Here is a 24,224-nt window from a genome sequence, read left to right as displayed (position 1 = left end):
TGACGTGGTGGAAATATAATTATGACAAAGGGGAGTTTAATGTTAATTAGCAGTGTTATGAAGTATAAAAAGTAGTTTTGCTAATTGCATGGGAGTTCCAATTAACATTGTGTGGACGGGGATGTTTCCAGGATTATAAGGTTCTACAGTACTACATTCTTGTCAGTGGACTGATCACCCATTGATACACCATTTCATCTTCGAGTGTGAGTATTTGTGTATGTGGTAACTGCATGCCTGTCTGCCTAACTAATCCTCCTCCTTTTGAATAAAGTTCAGTTGTATCACTAAAGTGTTGCCTAGTGATCCTCTCTAACTACATTTTCTGTAACTGACCTAGAAGCTTGAACTTGAAAGCTAAGTTGGGTTTTCTTGCACCTTTATCTTTAACAACTTAATATTAAGTGGGAATTAATTAAAAGGTTACACACCTACTAATTATGGGTGCCTTCTAACAGATGCTATACTGTAGCAGGAAGAGAGTAAAACCCTTTTTTCTACTCTTTGATTAATTATATAACTGATATATGAGAGCTGGCTGCTCCCTGGCCTGAAGAGCTTACAGCCCAGCTGGCACGAGACAAAACACGGGACATGGGTGCAGGTAAGGGAGGAAACAATACTGAAGACAGCCCCACAGGACAAACTCCTGGAAGAAATGGGTCTGAAGGTGGTGAAGGCAGGTGCTTGGCGTACAGGAAACGCAAGGGGCACACTGCAAAACGGAGAGTGGGAGGAGGGTTGGCAAGGAGCTGCTAGGAGAGACGATTGGGAGGTGGATGAGTTTAGCAGCAGGGGTTTGGACAGGTTGGAATGGCTGGCTTTTCAGCTCATTTAGGCTAGGTCTACACTACCCGCCTGAATCGGTGGGTAGAAATCGACCTCTCGGGGATCGATTTATCGCGTCCCGTTGGGACGCGACAATCGATCCCCAAATCGACACTCTTACTCCACCAGCGGAGGTGGTAGTAAGCACCGCCGACAGAAAGCCGCAGAAGTCGATTTTGCCGCCGTCCTCACAATGGGGTAAGTCGGCTGCGATACATCGAATTCAGCTACGCTATTCACGTAGCTGAATTTGCGTATCTTAAATCGACTCCCCGCTGTAGTGTAGATGTACCCTTAGTATCATGGCTGTAGAGAGAGGGGATATCCACAATGGAGCCACTGGGGTTAGAACATGGGCTTGATGGTACCCAAGAACGTTCCGGTAATGACTGGCAGAGCCGTAGTAAAATAAAGATGGCAAGCTGCACTCTCTGTTGTATTTCATTTATTTTCCCCATGGAGCTTGGGCTTATAAATAGGAACACAATAAAGCAACACTTGTTAAAAATAAAAAATGAAACCCAGCGATGACCAAAAAGTGCAAATCACCATCAGTATGTCCAGAGATGGTGAGGAAATTGGCTGTCTTCTCTGTGGGTGGTGGAGATTGTGCATGGAGGGTGGTATCCATACCAAGAGAACAGGCGCTCAGGCTTTCTTATCCCAAACGCAGACCAGACATCTGGTACAGGTATATGGCTTTGTCACTTGGTAAACCACACGTGACTCTGGGAGCAATAGCTAAGCTTAAAATGAGGTCATTCTGGTGAGTGTTTCTCCTGTTTCCCATTACTAGCCAAGCAGGCTAATTTTCCTCCAAAACTTTGCTGAACAGAGGGCATTGTTTTAACAACAACAAAAACCCACCAACCCTGACAGCCTCCATCTCATTTGGACAGGGCTCCTTGGTATAAACAGCACCATAGAGAGCAGGCTGTTTTCACTGTGGAGGGGTGGTTTGTGATGGAGAAATCAGAAGAACAAACAAGCACACCCCAGGGATGAAATTACAGTAGCTGGTTACCTAAGGTGGGCATGAAGGTTTTAATCACACCATCCTCTCTCACAGGGCAGGTGGCAGCCAGACACTGTGGCCCTCTTATTCTTACTAGTGAAAGAAGCAGTGAGTGCCCCTGGTACCATGATAGCTGCCAGTTGTTGCATCTCTGTAAAGAGACTGGTTGTGTCTCCAGAAAACCAGTTACTCAGCAAGGACGTCTTTCCTGGAGAGAGAGTCAGATAAGGGCCTGGCTGAGGTTGCATATGAAAAATCAGCTAGGCCTTGTTGGGTGGATAAAGGAATACTTGGCTATTAGGAAAAAAAACCACAAGGCTGGCTTGGGGGCCTGCAGCTAGGGTCCTTCAGTGGCCTACCTGGAAACTGCTGAGGGTGGGGCTCACTACCAATAATTTCTAATTCTGCAGGGCAAGGGAATGCAGCCAGAAGGTAAACTACTGCCAGTACCCTAATATACATGAATACACACCGTACATTTACACACCAACACCTGTTTTTCACAAACTCCTATTCTTGGTGCCTCTCTGAAATGTTACTGCTAGTCTGTTCTTCATGGGCTGGAGCAGAGTCCTCTTCTTTTGCTGATTGATGTCTCTGCCTCTCTCTCCTCCCCACTGGAGCTGTGTTGTCCTGTCTATACAGGAAACCAACAAAATGAAGAATACTACAATCTACAGTAACTTTCACCCTGGGACGTGCTCGCAGCATGAAGGAAGCGAGTGGAGCAGTTGGCTTTTGGCTACTGTTGTCCATGCCATCCCTTGTTCTGGCTGCCTTGCAGGCTGCAAATTGGAATGTATTGCAGGTTTAGTATGCCTTGCTGGTTTGGTGCCCAAACTGCTCAGTGGACTAGATGAAGAAACACTTGACATGCTAGCATAAGAACACAGGTAGGTCCAGTGCAGCAGTCTCTAGAGCAGTGGTCCCCAAACTTTTTACCTTGCACCACCCTTGGGGCCATAGCTAGGGCCAGGGCTGGGAGTGGAGCTGGGTGGCACTCCCTCCCTGCCCCAGGGGGGCATGATGCACAGTTTGGGGACCCCTGTATCAATGTAGAGGTGGATGGAGCAGATCACTTCTCTGTAGTGCTGTCCGATCAGTTTCTAATCTCATTTTCCAGGTTGGGAGGAACGTGGGAGTCTTATGGGAGGTAGTTCAGCCAGCCAGCCACAAAGCTGTAGGTCACCCAATCCAACAGCCACCCCTCCCAGTCGTTGCTCATCTGGCGTAGATGGCGTATGAGAGAAGTCTCATCTCATGCTGAGCTGAGAGGCTAGTGATGTCAACATGATCATGTAAAAAGGAGAAAAATTCTTAAAGTTGATGTCTTTGTGGCTCCATTAGGGCTATGAGGCTGCTCTGAGGGAAGGAGGGAAAACACCAGCATCCAATTCTGTGCATATAGTTTAATTATTTTCCAATTGGGCTGCCAATGTTTGGATGTATTAAGAGCAGGTGCCAGCAGGCAGTTAACCTGGATCCCAGACTGGGAATGCATATCCATGTGTGTGCATGCATGTACTGTATACCTAGCTGTAAAAGAACGGACAGTGCATACATGCTTTGGTCTTGTTTAGAGAAATGCCAAAAGTTTTAAGGTTGATCTGATTGATACATGGGATGGGCAGAAACGCTGTTGCATAGACAGTCGGTTGATAACTGACATCTCCGAAGGTATGGTAGGCCCAGGAGAAATGTGGCTGAGGGGCTTTGGCTCCTGTGTTGATTAAGGTGATCACTAAAATAGCCCAATTCTTTTAAAATATTTTTTTCCCAGACAAGAAATCCCAGCAAGGACATTCGCTGTCCTACGCTGCAGCCTTCAAAGCAATGTCACAAAGAAAACCAGAACACAACAGGTGGCTTCTGAGGCACTAGGAACAAGGAGTGAGATTTGCTAAAGCAAATGGGATTCAGGCTATATTAACCTTTGCACATGCCCTGACAAAGGCCTGGTCAGCAAATCTTCATTCAACTCAATCTGCTCAATGCATCTCCAGTGCCGACTGGCCAGATCCCCGTTGCACTGGCCTGGTTTAGTTTTTTGGTGGCTTTTTTTATTTTGAAAGAAAAAAACACATTTCCTGTACTGGAGAAGTTTTTTGCTGCTGTGACGAGAGACCTCATCGCACTGGCAGGGCTCAAGTTTAGTAGGGTGACCAGAGAGCAAGTGTGAAAAATCAGGACACTTTTTTCCCCCCAAAGGTGGGGAGGGAGGGGGTACAACGCCTATATACGATCAAGCCCCTAATATTGTTGGGTCACCCTAGGTGCATGCAGAGTCCAGAAGTGGCTAAATTGTCTCTTCACACAGTGCTGCTGTGCACATGCTCACTCAGTCTAGCTCAGGGGCTGAACGTTCCCCTGCACTGCAAATTCCCCGAGGTTCTTGGCTGGCCCTAGCAGCTGCAGCAAGTAGTGACTAGTGACAGGTACTTACTCCAAGGTCATGTGTCAGTTAGTTGTCCGGGTGTGTCTGAGCCCCAAGAGGAAATGGGGCAGGGGTGAGCTGTTCCTGAGAACTCGTCCCTGGCAATGCACCACTCCTCTTGCAATGCCTTTTCCTACAGCGCACTCGCCTCTGTCAGCAACAGCTGTATGTAGTTCCTCTCCTCCCAGCCACCTGCATGTTATATGAGTGTTGGTATCTTTTTTTTTTTTTTATCGTTTATTTTTCTTTACTTCTCATCCTCATCTCCTTCGCTCATGCTGCTGATGGAGGCCGAGGCCGCTTTCGGAGAGGAAGGGGGTGAGGCTTTATTGAACAACCAGGGGGAGGGCGGCGATGGAGAGCGGGATGGAGAGCGGCCGCGTGTTGGGCTGCTGGTTGGGCTCTGCCTCGGCGACAAGGCCTGGAGCATTCGGCCACTTCGCTCCTGAAACATCTGTTTCTGAAAAGCAGTTTGAAAAAGAGGCTGTGTGAGTCAGGCACAACAACAGGGGGCTTGGGTGCTGTGAGGCCAGTTGGGGACAATTACCTGCGAAAGGGGAGAGATTCTTTGGCCTTCAGGAAAGGGAGAGGCTTAACGTGCATTTCTGCTCTGAAATATGGCCAGTCAAAATGGCACCCTGGAGTCACAGTTTACAAGCCAAATGGTTTTGGTACCCAGCAAACTAGTGTGGATGCGAAAGTGCTGCTGGGAGCTTTCCAGCTACACTACACATTCTGCAGGTCTCCGAGGGGACGCTATAGGCAGAATTTAGTTAGTTGTTCAGTTCCTGGGTGAGCCAGAACAGACTCCATTTCACTCCTGCTTAGCTGGGCTGGCTCCACTGTACCAACAGGAGTCAAAGTCATAGAAATGTAAAGCCAGATTGGGCAACCCTGGTGATTATTCACAGAGTCGTCCCTTTGGTAGGGTGAATTGGGGCAACCACTCCACGGGCCGGTGCAATTGGCTGGCATGGTCAGTCCCGGAAGTGATGGATTTGTCACTTCCACCCCAGACCCCACACCCCTCTAGGGACAGCCCTGGTTATTCACATCTGAAGTCAATGGGACTGTGCTTATGTGACATGTGCACAAACCGGCCTTTACTTTGTTGTTGTAGCCAGCAGAGATGACTCTGGATACACATATGGGGTGAAATCCTGACCTTATTCAAGTCAGTGTGAGGTTCTCCATTGACTTCACCCATGGACTGGATCTTTTGAGCAAAAAAAGATGCCACATTTTGATGGAGTTGCTTTTCAGAGCAGCAATGTACTGTTAAGTTTGTTACAAAGGAGATGTGGGGCTTAACCTTCGTGGTGGAGTGGGGAAGGTGCTGTCTGGGCTACTTCTTGTGGAGCTCTCACTGCTGGCTGAGTCAATGAATTGTATTGGTAATTCTTTCAACAGCTTGCAGCTGGGCTGGGCTCTTGTTCAGAGCAAAGTGTAGCTCAGGTGTGACCGAACGCATTGTAACATGTTTCTAAACAGCAGCATAGGCAGGGTTGACACTGTTGACAACGATGTTAACAATCTTGGCCACTCCTGGGCTTCCTTCTAGGATTGGACCACAACCCACTAACACAGTTTGAAAGGTGTTAAACCTTGTTTACACCATTGTTTAGAAAGATGGTTAGTTAATGTGTTTGCTCACACACGCCCTATATTTCTAGTCTGCACAGGAACACAGCAAGTGGCTGCTTGCAGCCCGAGTTCTAATGAAAAGAATAAGGCCTTATCTACATACAAAAGTTGAACCACAAACCTGCTAAACTGGCGCAAACTCTTATTTTTGGCTAAAGAACCTAAATAAATCTAGTTTAAGCCAAAATAAGTGTGTCCACACAGCCTCTGGCACCAGTTTAACTAACATGATTTAAAAGCACACCTTAAGTTTGTGCCCCAAGGCTTCCTCCTCCAGAGTATTTCCATGCAAAATAAGAAGAGTTCTTTCTAGCTAACAGTTCTGCACAGCAAGGACAAGAGCTGGCTGACAAGGCCTTGCCAACGAAATTGTGTGACTTGCCCTTTGCTAACTAGCTGCAACTTCATGTGGCTATGTTAAGCTTTCGGGTCATCTTTTGTCTCACGAAGCTGGTTTTCTCTCTGTCCAAACTCTGAGCCCTTTTTGCTGCTAGAACTTCTCCCGGTTAGAGCTGGACAATAATCTCCAGCTGAATCCCACCCCACCCTCTCATGGCTGGCTTCCACTGCTGCATGGCAGATGGAGATGTGTGTCTCCCTCCTGCTCAGTGCTAGAGTTCTAATTCTGTGCCTGTTGAATACCGGCTGGATATACACACCTAACCGCAACACACACAACCCATATAAATACAGACCAGAAATCTTAACAAAAACCTTGGGTTGGATTTCATTTTCCATTGATCTAAAGAGGAATAACTGGCAAGGTCTGTTATGATTTGGTTTTTATTTTAACTTTCCTTTGAAATATGTGGTACTTGCCAGTGCTGGAGGCAGGATAAGGGTTAGATGAATGAATGGCCTGCTCTAATATGGCACATCATATGTTTCTAGTGCCATGCATGGCCTCATGGCTGAAGTACTGGAATATAGGAGATCTTCTAGTTCAGCTCTGCCCCAGACTTCTTATGTGGTTATGTAAATTGCGCAGTCACTCTATGGCTCTGTTCCAGTGTTTCTCAAACTAGGGTCACCGCTTGTGTAGGGAAAGCCCCCGGCGGGCCAGGCCGGTTTGTTTACCTGCCCCGTCCGCAGGTCCGGCCGATCGCGGCTCCCACTGGCCGCGGTTTGCCGCTGCAGACCAATGGGGGCTGCTGGAAGTGGCGGCCAGTAAGTTCCTCGGCCCGCGCCACTTCCAGCAGCTCCCATTGGCCTGGAGCAGTGAACCGCGGCCACTGGGAGCCACAATCGGCCGGACCTGCGGACGCGGCAGGTAAACAAACTGGCCTGGCCCGCCAGGGGCTTTCCCTACACAAACGGTGACCCCAGTTTGAGAAACACTGCTCTATTCTCTATCGGGGATAATAATACTTCTCTATTAGACCATCATAGGGCTGTGAGAAGGATAAATCTATGGGTGTGGTTGAGGTGCTCCCATACTATAACAATTAGCATGATAAAAAAACCCATAAGTAGCTAGTGTGCTGTCCAATATTTTGAACATACACCTTGCTGAGTATTTTCTGCTGTGCTTTTCCTCTTGGAGGACCCAAGAATTCCTCTTGGAGGACCCAAGAATTCCATGATTTTTCTCAATTCAATTTTTTCTCCCAAGTCATCAAGACCTTGTGCTGTGGTGACCTTCCTTCTGGTCAAGAAGGTTGGATGGCTCCCTTCGGAGCTCATCACATCTACTACAACAGCAGCTAGAGGCATTGCTGAAATGAATGGAAGGCCCTTCTGACCTCTGGAGACTAAGCTAGTTTCTTCCACCATGCTCCTGGTTGCTACTGGCCCAAGGAGTGAAGTACCAAAATAGAATAACAAATCTGAATTAACTCCAGAGCCCCCACACCAACCTTATATTTTATCTTCTATTTGAATAGAACTCTGAAAATTAATTTTCAATTATCAACTTAATGTCACACTCTACCTTCAGCTGCAAAACCAAATGGCAGAAGAGGATACAATCTCAGTAAATTCAACTTCAGCACAATATTCAGGTTGGTATCCCCGCTCCCCCTCTCTGCCCCCGCAATGGCCATGTGTCCATACTCCTGTCCTGCTTGCTAGGTCTGAACTATTTAATGCTTTGTAAATCTCCTGGGCTAGCAGGAAGTTCTTGCTCTTTGCAGTAGCTTCCAGCCTGCTAAGTAGAGGACCGGTTCGGGCAGGAAAGGGTTAATAGTGCTAATAGTCCAGCGCTGTCAATGTAATCAATGCTGGCAAAGATCCCAAGCCTGTAACAGCATCACAATCAATGGCAGTAGCAGTCCCACTGAGGGGTTTTAGTGTGGAGGGTTAAGAGAAGAAAGTGATGTGGTCTGGCTCTGTAAAGCATTAGTGTTATTGGTGCAAGAGTCTTTGTTGGGTTTAGGAAGTTCTATGGGGCTGTGCAAAAGTTACATTTACCGTGTATGGAAGTCTCATTTTCTTTACAAAATAAAAGTGACCAGGTAAAGAACCTAAGCATTGTAAAACTCCCTCTGAAGGGCTGCAGCTGCTGCGATTTGAGCTTCTGATTCTACAATACAATATGGACGTTTCAATGGGGTCAGATGTGGGCTTCAGGGTCCAGACTGAAAGTATATTGTGCACTAAATGTGGGATCCTGGATTTTGATTAAACTGACCATAAACTGTGGCAGTATTCAGGCTCTGGCCAGTCAAACATATTCCCAACGATGATCAGGACTGCTCTCCAAACGCTGAGACGTCCCGGTTGGGGAACTGAGCGGGCTGCTCTTTAAACTAATTTCCTACAATGTTGTTCCATTTCTGAGGACTTGTGTAAACATTTTTATTATTAAAAACATGGACCTTTTTGAACATCTTTCTTCAAATAGTGCAGTTCAACCCAGAGGATGTTATACTCACACCTGCCAGCAGGTTTGTGCAGGGAACTTGCTCCTTATCGACTTTACATTGTACTGCACTATACAAGGGTGAGATTGCAAGACAGCTTTCGGTCTGGCTCTTTTTCTAGAGTTTTATAGCACATTGGCCATTATTGTATCGCAGCACCTCTGGGGCTCTCTGCAGGAAATACATTGTGTATAAAACTATCTTGGTGAACAAATTCTCAAATGAATTCTATCCATCCTTTGCAATTTTGAAAAACAACATTTTGACCTTTTCCAGAAATTATATATGATTTTAAGTAGGTTGCCCAGACTTTAGTTTATATTTTAGAAAAGGGATGCCAGCACAAAGTGTATTATTTCACAAATAGTAATTATAATAATAGCATATTAATGGGATGCAAATTACTGATCTAGGAGTATAACATGCCTATAACTATTCTTGGACTTTTAATGTCAACATTCAAAGCAACATCTAACTAACACTGATGTGGCAAATTAATGTTAATAACAGTTTTGACACTGATAGCAAGTTATCATTATTTAAAAAAACAACAACTTCCAGTTGCCAGGCTGAAGATGATTTTTGAAAACACCTCAGTTCACTGTCACTAAAGCTTTCCTTAGAACAGGGCCAGCTCTGATTTCACTCTTCACCGGACACTTTTATGGGACTTTGCTCTGCAAATGTCTCTGCATAAAATTACATCTGATTTCCTACTCTGTATCTGCCATCCTAAATCAGAGGGCCAACAAATGTTCTTTAGCAGGAGTTTTAGCCTAGTGCTTTTCACTAAGGAATTTCAGTCTATAAAAATGTCTAATGTTTAAGATAAAATATTTCTCAGTAGTATTTTTTTTAGTGCTTAGAGCAGGGAACTGAGTCAAGGCCCTAGCCTCTATTCCTACCTCAGCTGATGACTCAGCGCATGGCTAGTATAGTGCAGATGCCACTTATCTTGGGAAAGCAGTTTTGCCAGTAATGCTTATTCCAGCCACATGAAATAAACTATATTGGCAAAAGCACATATTTGCTGGTATAACTGTTTCTGCACCAGGGGCTTTTGCTGGCACAACTGTATCGGTCAGCTCTCATCTCTTCACACCCCTGACCAACAGAGCTACGTCAGCAAAAGTTTGTAGTGGAGACCTGGCCTTAGGCACTTTACCTAACAAATAAGACTCACTCCCTGTTCCGAACAGCTTACAACCCAGTTTTAGACCTGACACACTAAATTAGAGTAACAAACGTGGGGAATGAAGGAAAGGGTAGGCCCAGAGGTGCAATAATACAAGTCTATTTAGAGTCACATGCATACACCTTGCTGGTGCCACTCTTTCATTCTGCATTTGTAAAACAGCTACAATATGACGTGTCCACCTCACAGGGGAGTTGTGAAGCTTAATTCATGAATGCTTGTAAAAGCCACTGAGATCCTTCAATGAAATGCACTAGCAATGTGCATCAGTAAGTTGTAAGTGTATGTTGTTATTGTGTTCTATAAAAAGCAACAACAACAGAAAATATTTCATTTGTTCATAGTCAGTTTTTGTTATACGCAAATCATTCCTGCTACAAGTTCATATTAAATCCCATTTTCTCCACTGTAAAATGAGGGTAATAATACTGCCCTCTTTTGTAAACGACTTTGACTTCTAGTGCTGATAAGCTGAATGGCAGACCTAGGTAGTATCATTATTATTAAACTTTTTAAGCTGACTGGTTGCATCCATTTGTGCTTCCTCGCAAAGTGTAATCCATAAATAATTAAAGCCTTGCATATGTTGTCAGCCACTTGACCCACTTTGAAGTGAATAGAAGCTGCGTGACTAAATCCTAATGTACCTTTGAATGAGCCCACATTCTCCTGGGGGCATGCTGGTGGGACGCTTGCTGGTTATGTACACTGCTGCCCTCAGTTCTTTGCAGTTTGTCAATAGGAAGCCTGTGGCTGGATGGATCCTGTGTTCATCAACCTCTGCAAAACACTTTCACACATGCATAACTTTAAGCATGTGAGTACACTCATGCTAAAAATTATGCATGTGTGTAAGGGCTTTGCTGGATCAGGCTCTACATGACCCAGAGTATAGAACCTTTGAACAAAATGTAAGTTCATAGATTTGGTTAGAAAAGACTCAATAGTACCTTAATAATAACTCCTGTGTCAACTACTGATTGTTTTTACAATACTATTGAGTTTTGCAACTAATTCCAATGTAATGTAAGACTTGGGACAGTAAGAAGAAATATCTCTAGGAGTGGCGTGGGATGCAGTCTCTCTGGTGATCAGTTCCTGGGGCTGGGTGTCAGACCATCTGCTGGGTTCTACTCCTGATTGTTTCACTAACTCACTGGGTGATTTTGTGTGACTCAGTTAATCCCTCTGTGCTTCAGTCTCCCCAACTGTAAAATGAGAACTGTAAATAACAATACTATGACCACCTTTGGGAAGCGCCCTGAGATTTCTGGATGAAAGTGGCTGGGTCAATTGTTCACAAAAAGTAGTGACTTACAAAAGTGCATCTTGAAGCCTGGCCTAAAACGTGTATCTCTCTGCAGGCATCCCTATGAGTCTGTATATTTCTCAGTATAAAGTTACAGCTACAACATGACCATTTTTATATTTTTATTATGCTATTTTAAAATATTGCCAAATTCAGATTGTTAATGTTCCCTGTCTCTCTATTGCCATTTTCTGGCGTATAAGCTCTTCCTGATATAGGTGCATAACTCCTGTTTATTGATGATGGGGGAATAGGGGGAGAATAGGCCTCAGTGTAGAAATGTACAATGTGTCTGTTAATACACAGTACTACGTAATGCAGTCTTACACTGTAACATACTTGGGCACTACATAATGTTGGTAGTGCCTTTTAAAAATACAAACGCAGAAATTGGCCTGAAAAAGACATTGGAAGTGGAAGATGTTTGCACTGTGATTCTGGTACATGTTGTTGGATGAAATGAGTGGAATTGGCACTGACCTGCTAGATTGGCTTTTAAAACAAAGACTGCAGCAAAAGAACTTGCTATGGGTCTGTGTTAAGAGAAGAATAAATCAAAGGCAGACAGAATTCCTGGAATGAAGTACCTACCCAAGCTCCGTCGGGTCCAAACAGCTCTAAAAAGTTGCCAATGAACTCTCTGGACTTCTCTTCCCATTTCTGAATGAGGTCATGACTCTTCTCTTCCACCTTATTAACAAATTCTTTTGATTTTTCCTCTACATTTTTCACTTTTTCTTTCATTTTGTCTACCTGGTTCTGAAAGCGATATTTCTTTTCCTGTTTGAAAAGTATGTGTGGACAGACAAAAAAATTATCAAGTGGGTTTGGGGAAAGAAGAAAGCTTGTTATTTGTGCTTAAATACACAGGGCTTTTTCTGACTACTATCATGTGTAATATTTTAATATGTAAATGTATGGATGTTCTGAAAATATTTATCATTTAGTGCTTATCATGTGTTATGTTCCCCAGTAGAAAAACAGAGCTCTAGATATATTAAAATAGGGTGTTCTTTAAAAATAATGTCAATTTAGTATTCGTGCAAGTAAAGAACTAATACCCCAGGCCTGTAGCAGGCAACATGCAAATTTCCCCACACTCTTTTGCCAGTGCATCCCAATACTGGCTTGCAGCCCTGATGCTATCCCAGTCCAAGGTATCTCCTGTGAAGAGATCTTTTCAAAACAGAAGAGAATCTTCATGACTGAGGTTTTGGATAATCAGAGGTCCCCTGCTTATACCTGAGAGAGGCGTCTAGGCCAGAAGGCTAGCTGACCAAACAGTTGAGGAGTGGAGGGAAAGAAGGGACTGATCAATGTCCAGAGATTCGCTCAGCTCATCAGAAGAGAAAAAGAATGGGCTCTCAGAGCTGCTAATTGCCTCAGATTCAAAGCTTTAGTTTTGAAAAGCTTCTAAACTCCTCAGAAGCACAGCCAGTCATGCAGAGCTTAAAGGATCTGTGGGGCTGAAGCTCTGTCTCTGGAGATCTTATGAGCTCTGTGGGAGCAGAGCTTCAGTCAGTTCATAACCAACTTTTGGCGGCCTGGGAACTTCAGTTAACTAGAATTTGAGTAAATCTGGATTCCACAGTAATTAATTAATTTTCCTCTAAAACAAATGTTCTTTAGCTCCACTATGGCAGCTTAACCTATAAAAGTGCAGCTTTGGTCAGAGAAGTGGGAGTGTAAATTTGGCATCTTATGACTTGAGGATCTACTTCCTATGTATAGCCAGAGTCATATTTTCCTTGCTGGTCTTGTTAGCATTGCAGTTAGGTGAGTGTGAGATGGATTTTATTCTAGCTCAAATATCATCAGTAGAATTGTCAAAGTCCAGTTGCAGAATCTTTATTAGTAGTGAGGAAGAACAAGCCAGAAAATACACAGCTTGGCTTCCAGCTTGAGTTTTCAGGGTTGGCATTCAGAAAACATTTTGTAAACCTGTTAATTAATCAGATATGATATGGAGTGATTGGGGTCTTGATTTTTCAAATGTGGCCATGCAAATGCATACACCAAAATATGTGAGCATTCACACACCTGATTTACATGCACAATTCCCACATTGCAGATGCAGATTAGTACTTGTGCTTCTGGTGCAGCTAGTTGGTCATCTGCATGCATAAATATTCCATTTGAGCAGGCAGTTATGGTAAGTACACAAATTAGGCGCACACGCACACACACCTGCACCTGAACTTTTAAAATGAGCACCGTTGGGACAATGAAAAAGGAGCTCTACAGTGCCATTTTAGAGCTACTTTCAGAGTTGACGTGTGCTTCAAAGTTTACAAGTTCTAAAATATGCCCATACTTTTACTAAGTCATTTTTATGCTAAACATTTAATGGAACTAGCAATTGCATTGTATCTTAAACTCAAAATGTTAGCACCTCAAAGCTGTAGCTGACACAGAAATTCAAAACAACACAGGAGCATTTCCTTTGCAGCTTAGTAGGACTAGCCAAAGAGGCTAAGTCAGGATAACGCCCCCCACCCCAAGCCCCACCATTACATAGGCAACCAAGCCTTAATTTAGGAACGCCTGCATTTTCATTTTCTACTGGTGCCCTTTTATTTGTTCTGAAACACTAGAAGCTCTTGGAGAAGAGCAGAGCTTCTCCTGTTAAACTGCTGTAACCCTAAGCCAGCAGGGATTTCAGAATGCATTAGGCTAGGTCTACACTACAGACCTAGCAGTGGCACAGCTGTAAGGTCTCCCATGTAGCTGCTCTTTGCCAGCCTGAGAGAGAGCTCTCCCGTAGGCATAATTAAACCACCCTCAACAAGTAGCAGGAGTTGGCAGGAGAGCGTTGCCCACCGACATAGCGCTGTACACCGGTGCATCTGTAGGTGTAACGTATGTTGGTCAAGGGTGTGTTTATTCACACCCCTGACTGACAAAAGTGCTAGTGTAGCCATAGCCTTAGTCTCTAGAAGTGGGGTGAAGAAATGCTGCATGTGCTGTGCAACAGTAATACCCTCTGACCAGTTGAGGAACGGATTTAATGAGCTCCAAAGCCAATCCACACCCAGTGTGTTCCTCTGTCGGAATGATGGCTGCAGTACTGATCCTCCTGCATGGATAGTTACAGCAGGGAAAATATGGGGAAGCCTCTAGGCCTACAACAAGGATACACAAGATACCCCTACTTCCACCTCAAACATAAAAACTAGCAATATAGTAGACCTGGATTGAGAATGAAGGTTCAGAGGGAAAATCTAAGGATCCTCCTAAATTGGAGTGACCGATAAATCTTGAGTCACTGCCTGAATTAAATTAGTGAGCCCCTTCGTTATGTGGCACATACAGCTCAGTCAGGTGGGAAATAGAAAAGCCAGTGCTCCAAAATGAAATATGAAACAGACAAGAAAAATGCCTACGTCTGTGTTTCCGACTCCAGCTGAGAGGTGCATATTACAAAAAAAAAAAAAAAAAAAAAAAAAAAAAAAATCTATAGACTGTCTGTGATTTATTCTGTCTCAAGTACGGGAGAATTGTGCCACTCAGCCTGTCATTTCTTGGCTTGAGAAAAGGCCAGATTTACAAAGGTACTTAGGAGCCTAAAGAGACAGACAGGCATCTAGTGGGACCAGTGCTTAATTTGTAATGAAAGAGGTGCTGGGGCTCAAGCAGTTTTTTTACTTTTTACTAACGTGGCAAGCCCAGAGGTGCCAGGGCTATGAGCCACCAAGCCGAGAGATGCCGGGGCTCAGTCCAGGCAAGCCCTCATACAAATTAACCACTGCGTGGGACTTACCAAAGTGCCTAATCGAGATAGATGCCTAACTCCCATTGCAAGTCCCAGGGTCTAATCCAACACACACAGTCTGTCCTCATTGCTTAGAAAATATTTAAGGGGGCACTGTCCTCTTCAAAATGACATGTCTGTCTGAAATAAGTTTGTTTGCTGTCGGAACAAGTAACACTTCAGATTACTGGAAATGAAAATTTGGAGGGAGAAAAATCTTTCTCCCCCGTTGCCTACTTTGTGACCTGATAGCACTTTATTTACAGTTTCCCCTGTTGTTCATATGGCTCTTTGATACAGAAAAAGGGGGAATAGAATATTAAAGAAAAAGTAGGAAAATATCATTGCAATCCCACAAAAATTGGCAGGGGGACTCAAGGACAGGTGTAAGACTTGTCAATACTTTTGACTCATTTTTTATCAAAATTGGCTAGATATTTGCTTAAGTGTTTCTCTTTATAGCAAAGTGCTAAAGTGAGGGCTAATGAAATAAATACAACTATCCTGCACATAGCAAATAAATGGGAAAAGTACATTTTGTGATGCATTGTCCTTCCTTTAAAATTTTTCCTCATTAATTAGCTATAGTCATTCACAACGTTCTTTTGTAATATGGCACAGTGCAGAGGAGCATTTCAGCATTGTCACTTTCACGGGGATACGCTGCTAAGCCTTGAAAGAGAAAATGGAGGAAGGAAAACGTACGTTTCCTTCACATCTTTACCCTTCTCCTGGACAGTACAGAGAGTGCTGTCATTAGAAGTTGCTTAATTTGAAATACTGCATCCTCCAGAGCAATCCTCCGCAACCTCTGAGCTTTTATACTGGCTCTCTAATTCATTCCGTTCTGCTTAGGTTTTGTGACACATGTTACATGACTTGACACACTGCTCTCCGACTTCTGCAATACCTGTCAAAACAGTGGCTCACCATTGATATTTCCCTCCCTCCCCCCGGGCTTACACTGGACCCTTTAAGCTTACTTTAACATCTTTTTTTTTTAATGTAATTGCTTTGTAGAGGAAGGAAATTGATAATGACGCTTGTGCTTTCTATGCCTTTTCCTTCTGATCTCTGGCATTTGGCCACATCACAGCAACAATAAGGAAACAAAGTCAAACTGCAGGCTGCTTTTTGGAGAGACTGACTGTCTTCCTTACATGACTGGCAGCTTTTTTTAGCGGTAGTGTTATTAAATTAGCAGCAGCTCCATGAGAAGTATGCAGTAGTTTGGGAAATTGGGAGCATTGGCTTTACTTAAAGAGCTACAGTTTCCAAGAACAATGCCAAATGGTATATGTGAAGCTGATACTTGCCAGGACTTATTAAAAATAAATCCCTAAATAAACCCACCAATGTTCATTTTTCTCAGTTAGTTTTAACCAACTCCTGCCCTGTTCCATTTCCCATTTCAAAAGCACAAGAGAAAATTAGCGTATCTTAACCCCTACTCCAAGGTTGGGCTTCTAATGGAAACCCTATCAGAAGAGGGAGAATTGAAGATGCGCTTACTTACATTTATAAAACTAACATTCAGCTCTTTGGCGGTATATCCTCTTTGGAGGTTGCGTCGAGCGTAGACATCATAGTCTCGTACAATTCTAGTAATGATGTCTGATGTTGAGATACCTTCAGTTCTCTGTGTTGGCACAAACATTCCTGGTGAAAGTGGAAAGCAAAGAGAGATGAGTGACATGGCGAGATAGCACAGCAGTTAGGTAGGGATGCATGTTTTAGCATGAATGCTCCTGTGGTTAAGGTGTGTAACTGGGAACCGAGAGATATCCAGTGAAATTCTGAAACTAGTGGGAGTTTTGCCATTAATTTCAATGGGCCCAGGATTTCACCCATGTGTTCTAATCCTGGGTCTGCCACTGGTTTCCTGTATGACCTTGGAGAAGTCATTTAGTTACCTTGTGCTTCATTTTTTCAGCCCGTAAAACTTGAATAATATTTGCCAGCATCCAATGTTATTGTGAGGTTTAGTTGGCTGTCTGTGGCATTATAAGATCTTTAGATCTTATATTTCATTCTATATTGCTGTTCTCATTCCCTTGGGCTCTTTGACTCTCTCGTATAGCAGAGATTCTTCATTACACTGAAAAGTTGTTTGCTTGTTCTCTTTCACAGGAAGAGGAAGTACAACCGGGATGGTGAAGAGGGCTACTTATTATATTACTAGCTTATTTCCTCAAAATATTTGACTAGTTTTTAACTGCTTGCCATTAAGACTAGCCCATGTGTACTGTTAAATAAAGCCAGAGGCAGAAGCAATATTAGCAGTAACCATGAATACATCTTCTGTACAGCATTCAGTGAAATAATGCACACCATGCAAAGACGAAAACTCAACTCCCAGAGCCAGTGTCTGGCTTATGAAGTAGAGATGACTGTGTTAAGCATTCCAAGCTCTCTACCAGGGATGGGCAAACTAGTTTGCATAAAATAATTCTACTGGTCAGCCTGGAAGAAGAGTAATGGCTTTGATAGTTCAGTGAGAGTTAACTGCGATTAATCCACAGCCTTAGTAATGACCTAAGTAGGTAATGGAGATTGAGGTTAGGCCACCCCCTACATGAGTCTTGGGCCAGCGAAGGTCAGGTTTCATAGTTCCACTTGGAAGGGAGAGCAGTTTAAAGGCACTGTTGGTGAATGATTCACAGCCCATAGTGGCATTATGCTGAGAAAACACTGTTCTCCCTCCTTCAACTCCGAGGGATATGTCATAGAGATGGACGGATATGTAAAATATTAAATAATAAAGGGAGGAGAACCTCAGGGCATTGTCTGGCCCAGACTTCTGTAGACCAGATAGAAATGCAAAGGGCACCCACTTTGAGGGCCAATAGAGAAACCATGTCCAAATAAGGCTCCATATCCAATCGTTTGTTTAATAGTTTATATATGAAACTGCAGGTAATACGGAGTTGTGAGGCTGGATTGGAAATAGTCTTGTGAAATAATAGTACTTACTACTTAACGTCTTAAAGGATTGTGCAAATATTAACTAATTAATCCTCACAATGCCCCTGTGAGTTAAGTAAGCGTTGTTAGCCCAATTTCACAGGGTTCAGGGAGGGAATCAAGAGGCAACAGCCTCTTGTGATTTAATGATAAACACATCATTTCCCCCCTCTATATTCTAATTAATATTCTGCTAAGCAGTTTTAATCATTGTCACAATACTCTCCCTAGCATGCTTTTCAGAATTGCAGCAGTTGCTAAGGAAGCTTTTATGGGAAGCAGTAAAACATATCTAAGCACAGGTTGGAGCTAAGAGAATGCCTGAAAAAATACTGGCTTACAATTGTTTTAGCTTAAACTGCATTTTTAGCCAGTTTCAGAAACAGATCCTGGCATGTAATATTGGTAGCAGAGCAACGTTTATGTTTCTAAAATGAAAACGGCTCTTTATTAAGGGAACTATTTGCAGACATGCTGCATCTGCAGCTAGCATTCTAGCCAGGTGCGCACAGACTGACTTCTTGGCACTTCCTCCAAATCCTCCCTCTTGTAACCTGTGTTCCTCCTTTCAAGTTCCATGCCGCTTGCTACAGAGTTGAAATTTTTTTTATAGTCTTAAACAAAGCTATCTTTACAATAGGAGATCAAGAATCACCCTTCCAACCAGATTTTACCTGCTGTCAATCTCTGTTACCTGTCCCATAGTCATTTTGTGTGTGAACCTTCTATTGCTGTCCAAGGTAGTTTGGTGCAAGAATCAAGTGCAAAACATCCACCAGAGATCCACAGTGAGGATAAGAGTGGATGGGAAAGGAGAAATCAGCCCTTACTTTTCTTAAAGCATGAAATTTATGCTGGTTAGTCATTTACTGAATGGTCTTAATTGTCACTAGCTAAACAAGTCATATTACTGACTGGCTGGGGCATATGTAGGACAGATAACCTTGCAAAACTGATAAATAAAATTAATCATGGTTCAATACAACTTTCTGATCTATTGTATTTCTATAAACCATCTATTAAAAAAAATTAAGGCTTTTCTGATCCCACTGCATAGTTGCTTTAAAACTATACAGTCCATTTCTATTAAGGTTCTCCTCATCTATTAAATCTGGTTGTCTCCTTTTCTTCCATTCCCCACACCTGTTCTAATGCTATTGTTCTTCAGCGTCAAACCTAGCCTCCTGTCCATGGTGTTGAAGACCCAATTTGCTGCAGAAAACCTGGGAGGGGCGGGGGTGCACACTGTGAAGAACCTATGTAAAGGGCTATACAATCCCCATACACAGCGCTGCTCCCCAACACTCTTTACGAGGCAACGTGAAAGGGGTGGTGGGGCTACGGAAAGTGAGAAGGTTCACAACTATGCAGATTCATTGACCAAACCCCCCAGGCTGGGAGGACTGACTGCAGTAATAATGCTTTCATATGGTGGCCAAGGATATCACCTAAGGAGACCTCAAAGGATTTTACAAAAGAGGTAGGTATCACATGTGGGAACTGAGGCACAGCGCAATGAAATTACTTGCCCATGGTCACACACCAGGCCAGTAGTAGTGCTTGGAATAGAATCAAATCCAGTTCTCTCTTCACTCAGCTATGATGTTCCACAGTCTTGGGGAACAGTTTCCATCTCCCTCCATCCCGTCAGAGATCCCTAACACACAGCTGCTTACTTCAATTATCTATCGAAACCCCTTAGCCATAGCCAACGTGAGATTTTAATGTAAAATGAAATCTGCAAGCTGGGCCAGCCACAGGAGCAGGAGAGGTGGAGTGCTTGAGAAACCTATGGACACAGCACTGATTCCAGCTACAAATAATGGCCAGTTAAAAAAAAAAAAAAAAAAAAAAAAAAAGGTGGCTTTTTCTGCTCCCTTTTTAACTAAATGTATCTGAGAAAGCTACCTGAGGTCATAGGGGAAGAGTGCAGTACGCAATTGTACCAGCAACCCTTTGTGAGGGGGACTGGCCTTTGAAACCTGACCTAGGTTATGTGACTTAATTGAAGAAGTTTCAATTTCTTGTCAGAACTTCTGTGTCACACCTTTGTTTTACAGTAATGAGAAGTAAGAGCTGGCTCCATGCAGCAGCCCCAGAATTGCTAGATTAGCCCTCACTGTCAGCGCTTGCCAAAGACTGATTAGTAATGATACTGTACTGTTTGACTAATATGGTGTTAATCTGTTCATTTTTGACAATGTGAATTCCTCAAGGAATCAACACATAATTAACCCATTGGTCACTGCCTATCGTGTGTTCTCCTCTGTTCCCAATCCGCCGAGGTTGCGAGTCTGTTACATCGCCCATTTTGACAGTCTGAAGCTTTAGCTCACTCATAGAGGCTCATGCTTTTAGCTCACTACAAGGTAATAGTTATCAAACACAGTGAGCATTTCACTTAACACTTGCAAATTACCAGATAGTAGATTCTGAGGCCTTAGGAAATTCTAGAGAGACGTGCACACATTGATGTAGGCTGGGAAGAGGGAAAGTCTCATGTGCCTGAAACAGTCTGCTCCAGAGAGCTGTGGGAGGAAGGTTTAATTGCTTCCCTCTTCTGCAGTGTTCATTGTGTTATGATAGCTGCTCATGATAAAGAGGCTTTTGACATCACAATGGTTTACATTTTTCTCACAGGGCCCAATCCAGCTCCCATTAAAGACAAATACAAAGAGTCCCATTCACTTCAAAGTTGGACTGGATCCACTGCCTCGGAACCCACAGATCACACGGCAAATCGTTTGTCTGACATGGAGGAGACATAGGTGCAAGAGAGCAGACACAGCAGATCTAGTGAGTCACTGAGCATCACAACAGTAACAGAAGCCAGCAGGGCATTGAAAGGATTGATTTTTTTAAAAATAGATGTAGGCTGTAGAAAAAGAGCAACATCCTATCATGATAACCTTCATTTAGACTGGCAGGTGGAATATTTTGTCAATTGTCTGACTTCAAGGTGGCATGTGAAGGGGGGAAAATGGGTTTGTGTTCTTTATTTTTGTTGCTTTTTGATGCATAAAGAAGGCTTGAAAATTATATTTGTTTTTTCCTCTTACTGATTTTTGTAATAGAAATTGAGGCCTTTTCTGCCTATATTCCATGGCAGACGCTATGGATGAACATACCTAGGGTAGAGGCAGTCCAATATGGACCTCCCAATGCAGATCTAGTTTATGTGGGTACTGATTAGATGCTATGGTGCTGGGTACTAGAGCAATAAACAGTTTTTGAAATATATTTAAATATCTTTTTCCTAAAGAAAAGGAGAGGGAAAACTGCTGGGAAATAAAATAAACTCGGGGCTTGTATAAAAGTTGATGTTCCTTACAACAATGGGAACTATGCCCATGCTGCACATTGATCAGATTTTCAAAAGAGCTCAACTTGCTCTTAGTAGGAGTGCTTCAGTGTTCAGCACTTTTGAAAATCCAGCTAGACATTTAGGTGTCTGACTGGGATCTGAGCTCTTCTGAAAACCTGGCCCATTGTGTTTGTACATGCTACGCTCACCAAAACTATGTGAAAAGAACAGTATTGAGGTTACAAGTCAAGCACTTAAAAGTTGGGAAATGCCAGGTCGTGTGTTCAATCTTAATTCAGATATCTCGTTCCGTGGAGATAGTTCAATTCCTATGAAATTCTGCCAGAAACCAGGCAGGTTTCCAACAGAAGCCTTCCTGTCAGGCAGATTTTGGAACCTTTCTGGTTTCCTGCCACCTCTCCCACTGGCTTCTCAGCAGCCCATGTGGTGGACTGACAGGGAGCCAAGAGCCTGGGAGCCCCAGCTCTCATTTCCTTAGCAATCCAGGCTTCCAGACTCCCCAGCATGTCAAATTTCAAGTCCTTGCTCCAAAGTATAAGGGCACAAGAGCTTCTCAAAGAAACGGTCACCAGAATTTATTAACATAGGCAAAACAACATGCATTTCCCTCGCCTTTTTCTTGGAAAAGGCCAAACTGTTTTGGTTGAAATGTTTCAAAAAAATTCAGCCTGAGGCAGATACCTTGCATGGAAAGCTTCAGCATATGATTATGGTTTGACAAAAAGCAACCAAAAACCATGGTCTTATAACGGGAAGTGTCAGGCAACCTTCATAGTAGGTGGTGCTATCAGTTGTGCCTATAATATCATTGTGTAATGTATTGCATACCTTTAACAGCATACACATATAAATCCATACTCACTCATTAGCTATCTATCTAAACAGTTAAGAAAAAAAGAAAAGAAAAAAAAAAGATTAGAAAATACTATATTCTGCAATGGTCTTGATTCAATATTGGGTTATACCTATGGCAGCAAGGCCCTGGTGGTGAAAAGTCAGACTTAGGAGGGGTGAGGACTGCAATGGCACAACCACCAGTGGCCCCAAAGAGAACAGTATAGTCGAGGTCCAGATATGGTCAGGACAGCTGGTGGGTGCACTGTAGGGTGACCAGATGTCCTGATTTTATAGGGACAGTCCCGATATTTGGGTTTTTTTTTTTTTTTTTTTTTTTAATATGGGCTCCTATTATCCCCAACTCCCATCCCGATTTCTCACACTTGCTGTCTGGTCACCCTAGCGCACTGATTTAGTGGGAGACAGCTACCAAACCCTGATCAGTCACAACATGCCCTGACAGACTCCATTAAGGCTACCAAACTGAGTCCCCGATAGACCAAGGAAGGGAGCAAATTCCACGCTCTGGAACTCTAGAACTCCTAGACTCCTATCCTCACACCTCAGGAATGAAAGCTATGCTCAGCTGGTCTCAATTGTTACCATGGGCATTGAGGAAGAGGCAGAGCTTGGTTCTTCATGGCCCCACGCCTGGGCAAAGTGGCTGAAAAGTGTCACCAGATCAGATTAATCCGTTCACTTACACCAGCAATGTGTTTTACACCTGCAAATGTAAATGGTGCAAGGCAGTGGAGAATCAACCCTGCTGTCTCTGTGGCAAGAATGGTTACTATTTGCTCCATTTAAAATTAAGGTTTCTTTCTGTTTTATATGTTTGAGCTACACTATGGTTGGAGAGGGAATGAGAAGAGGGGCTCACACTGAAAGTTAGACATGAATGAGCTTCTCTCTCACTTATCCTAAGGCCACATTACACTCCTTTAAGGCCCCATTGCAGTGCCAGTCATGTAACAGGGCTTTGGGGTAAATGCGTATCTGGTCCTAATGATTTTTAATTGCTAACCGTACGCTTTCCCCATAATAGGAGTCACACTTGTGGGTCAGAATAGAGCTGCACCTTAGCCCAGGGAAAACAGGTGCCTGAATGTTGGCCATGGTACTATAGGTACATGGGAAGTAAACTTCTTTTGCAGCATTTCAATACTGCTTACGAACCACCGCAAATCAAAACAGTAATCCAAGCAGGAATGTTTACTGGCAAACTCAATGGCTTCCGGAAGGTTACAGTTGTAACCTATTTTTGTTTACCCAGCCTGGGTCATCACTAGTGGCTTCAAGATGCGAACCTTTTTGCTGAAGTCAGCAGCACTTACTTGTTGACAGGCCAGACGGGAATGTGCATTAATCTCTGTTTTCCCTCCTCCAGCGGGTGTGGTTACAAGGCGATAACATACATAGATGGGCTTTAAAATAAAGGCTGAAATGCAGAGAGTTAAAACAGAAAATTGCCCTCACCTGCTTCCTTTATGTGCTTGTACACATCATCTGAGCCAGCGGAAGAGTATGGAATGTCATCATGGGCTACAAAATCAATCTGCAAAAGTTACAGGAGAAGAAACAATCAGATGCAGCCATCAGGGAATCTGCATTGGTTTTGGAAGGACAGTTTCTCTTCTGAACTGCGTCTGCCTGCCTTTGAAAGTCTCATCTGAAAGGTACTATTTAAAACATTGCTCTAGGGCTGGGGCTGCAACAGAGCACACCATGTGGTATTATGGTAGAACTCAGGACTTTTGGCTCCAAGAGTACAGGTATAACATACCCTTGCTTTGTATGTGATGTCATCCTCTATGCACAAAGGATAAGGGACCTACTGCTGCTACTGTTATCTACAGGAGATCTCCTTTAACTCAAGTGGCAGACAGTTGACTTTTAAAACTGAAGGAGCAGGGTTTCTATTCCCAGATTTGTGTGTATGCGTTTTGTTTATTTAGAAACTGTCTATCAAACCGTAGATTCATTACAAAGAACTATTTCATTTGAGCTAAAGTAAATTCCAGTGAGCTGTAGCTGCATTTGGGTTTATATACACTGTAGGGC

General features: G+C 43.4%; 1 protein-coding gene across 3 annotated transcripts in view; it reads right to left on the bottom strand.

Moving 5' to 3' along the window:
* Positions 1 to 1,256: 1,256 nt before the first annotated feature.
* The window catches only part of PCYT1B (phosphate cytidylyltransferase 1B, choline), a 63,228-nt gene continuing 40,260 nt past the window's right edge, over positions 1,257 to 24,224 (bottom strand). For all 3 annotated transcript variants that reach the window (XM_054005940.1, XM_054005939.1, XM_054005941.1), the window contains exons 5-8: positions 23,640 to 23,718; positions 16,554 to 16,696; positions 11,878 to 12,066; positions 1,257 to 4,737 (exon numbers count right to left, since the gene is read on the bottom strand). In XM_054005940.1, coding sequence (XP_053861915.1) covers positions 4,525 to 4,737; positions 11,878 to 12,066; positions 16,554 to 16,696; positions 23,640 to 23,718 — 624 coding nt within the window. In that variant the 3' untranslated portion in view covers positions 1,257 to 4,524. The remainder of the gene's footprint in view (positions 4,738 to 11,877; positions 12,067 to 16,553; positions 16,697 to 23,639; positions 23,719 to 24,224) is intronic.

The sequence above is a fragment of the Malaclemys terrapin genome, chromosome 1, assembly GCF_027887155.1.
Source record: "Malaclemys terrapin pileata isolate rMalTer1 chromosome 1, rMalTer1.hap1, whole genome shotgun sequence".
Classification (NCBI taxonomy): domain Eukaryota; kingdom Metazoa; phylum Chordata; order Testudines; family Emydidae; genus Malaclemys; species Malaclemys terrapin.
The sequence above is the reverse complement of the archived record's forward strand: the minus strand, read 5'-3'. Positions and strand labels throughout refer to the sequence as shown.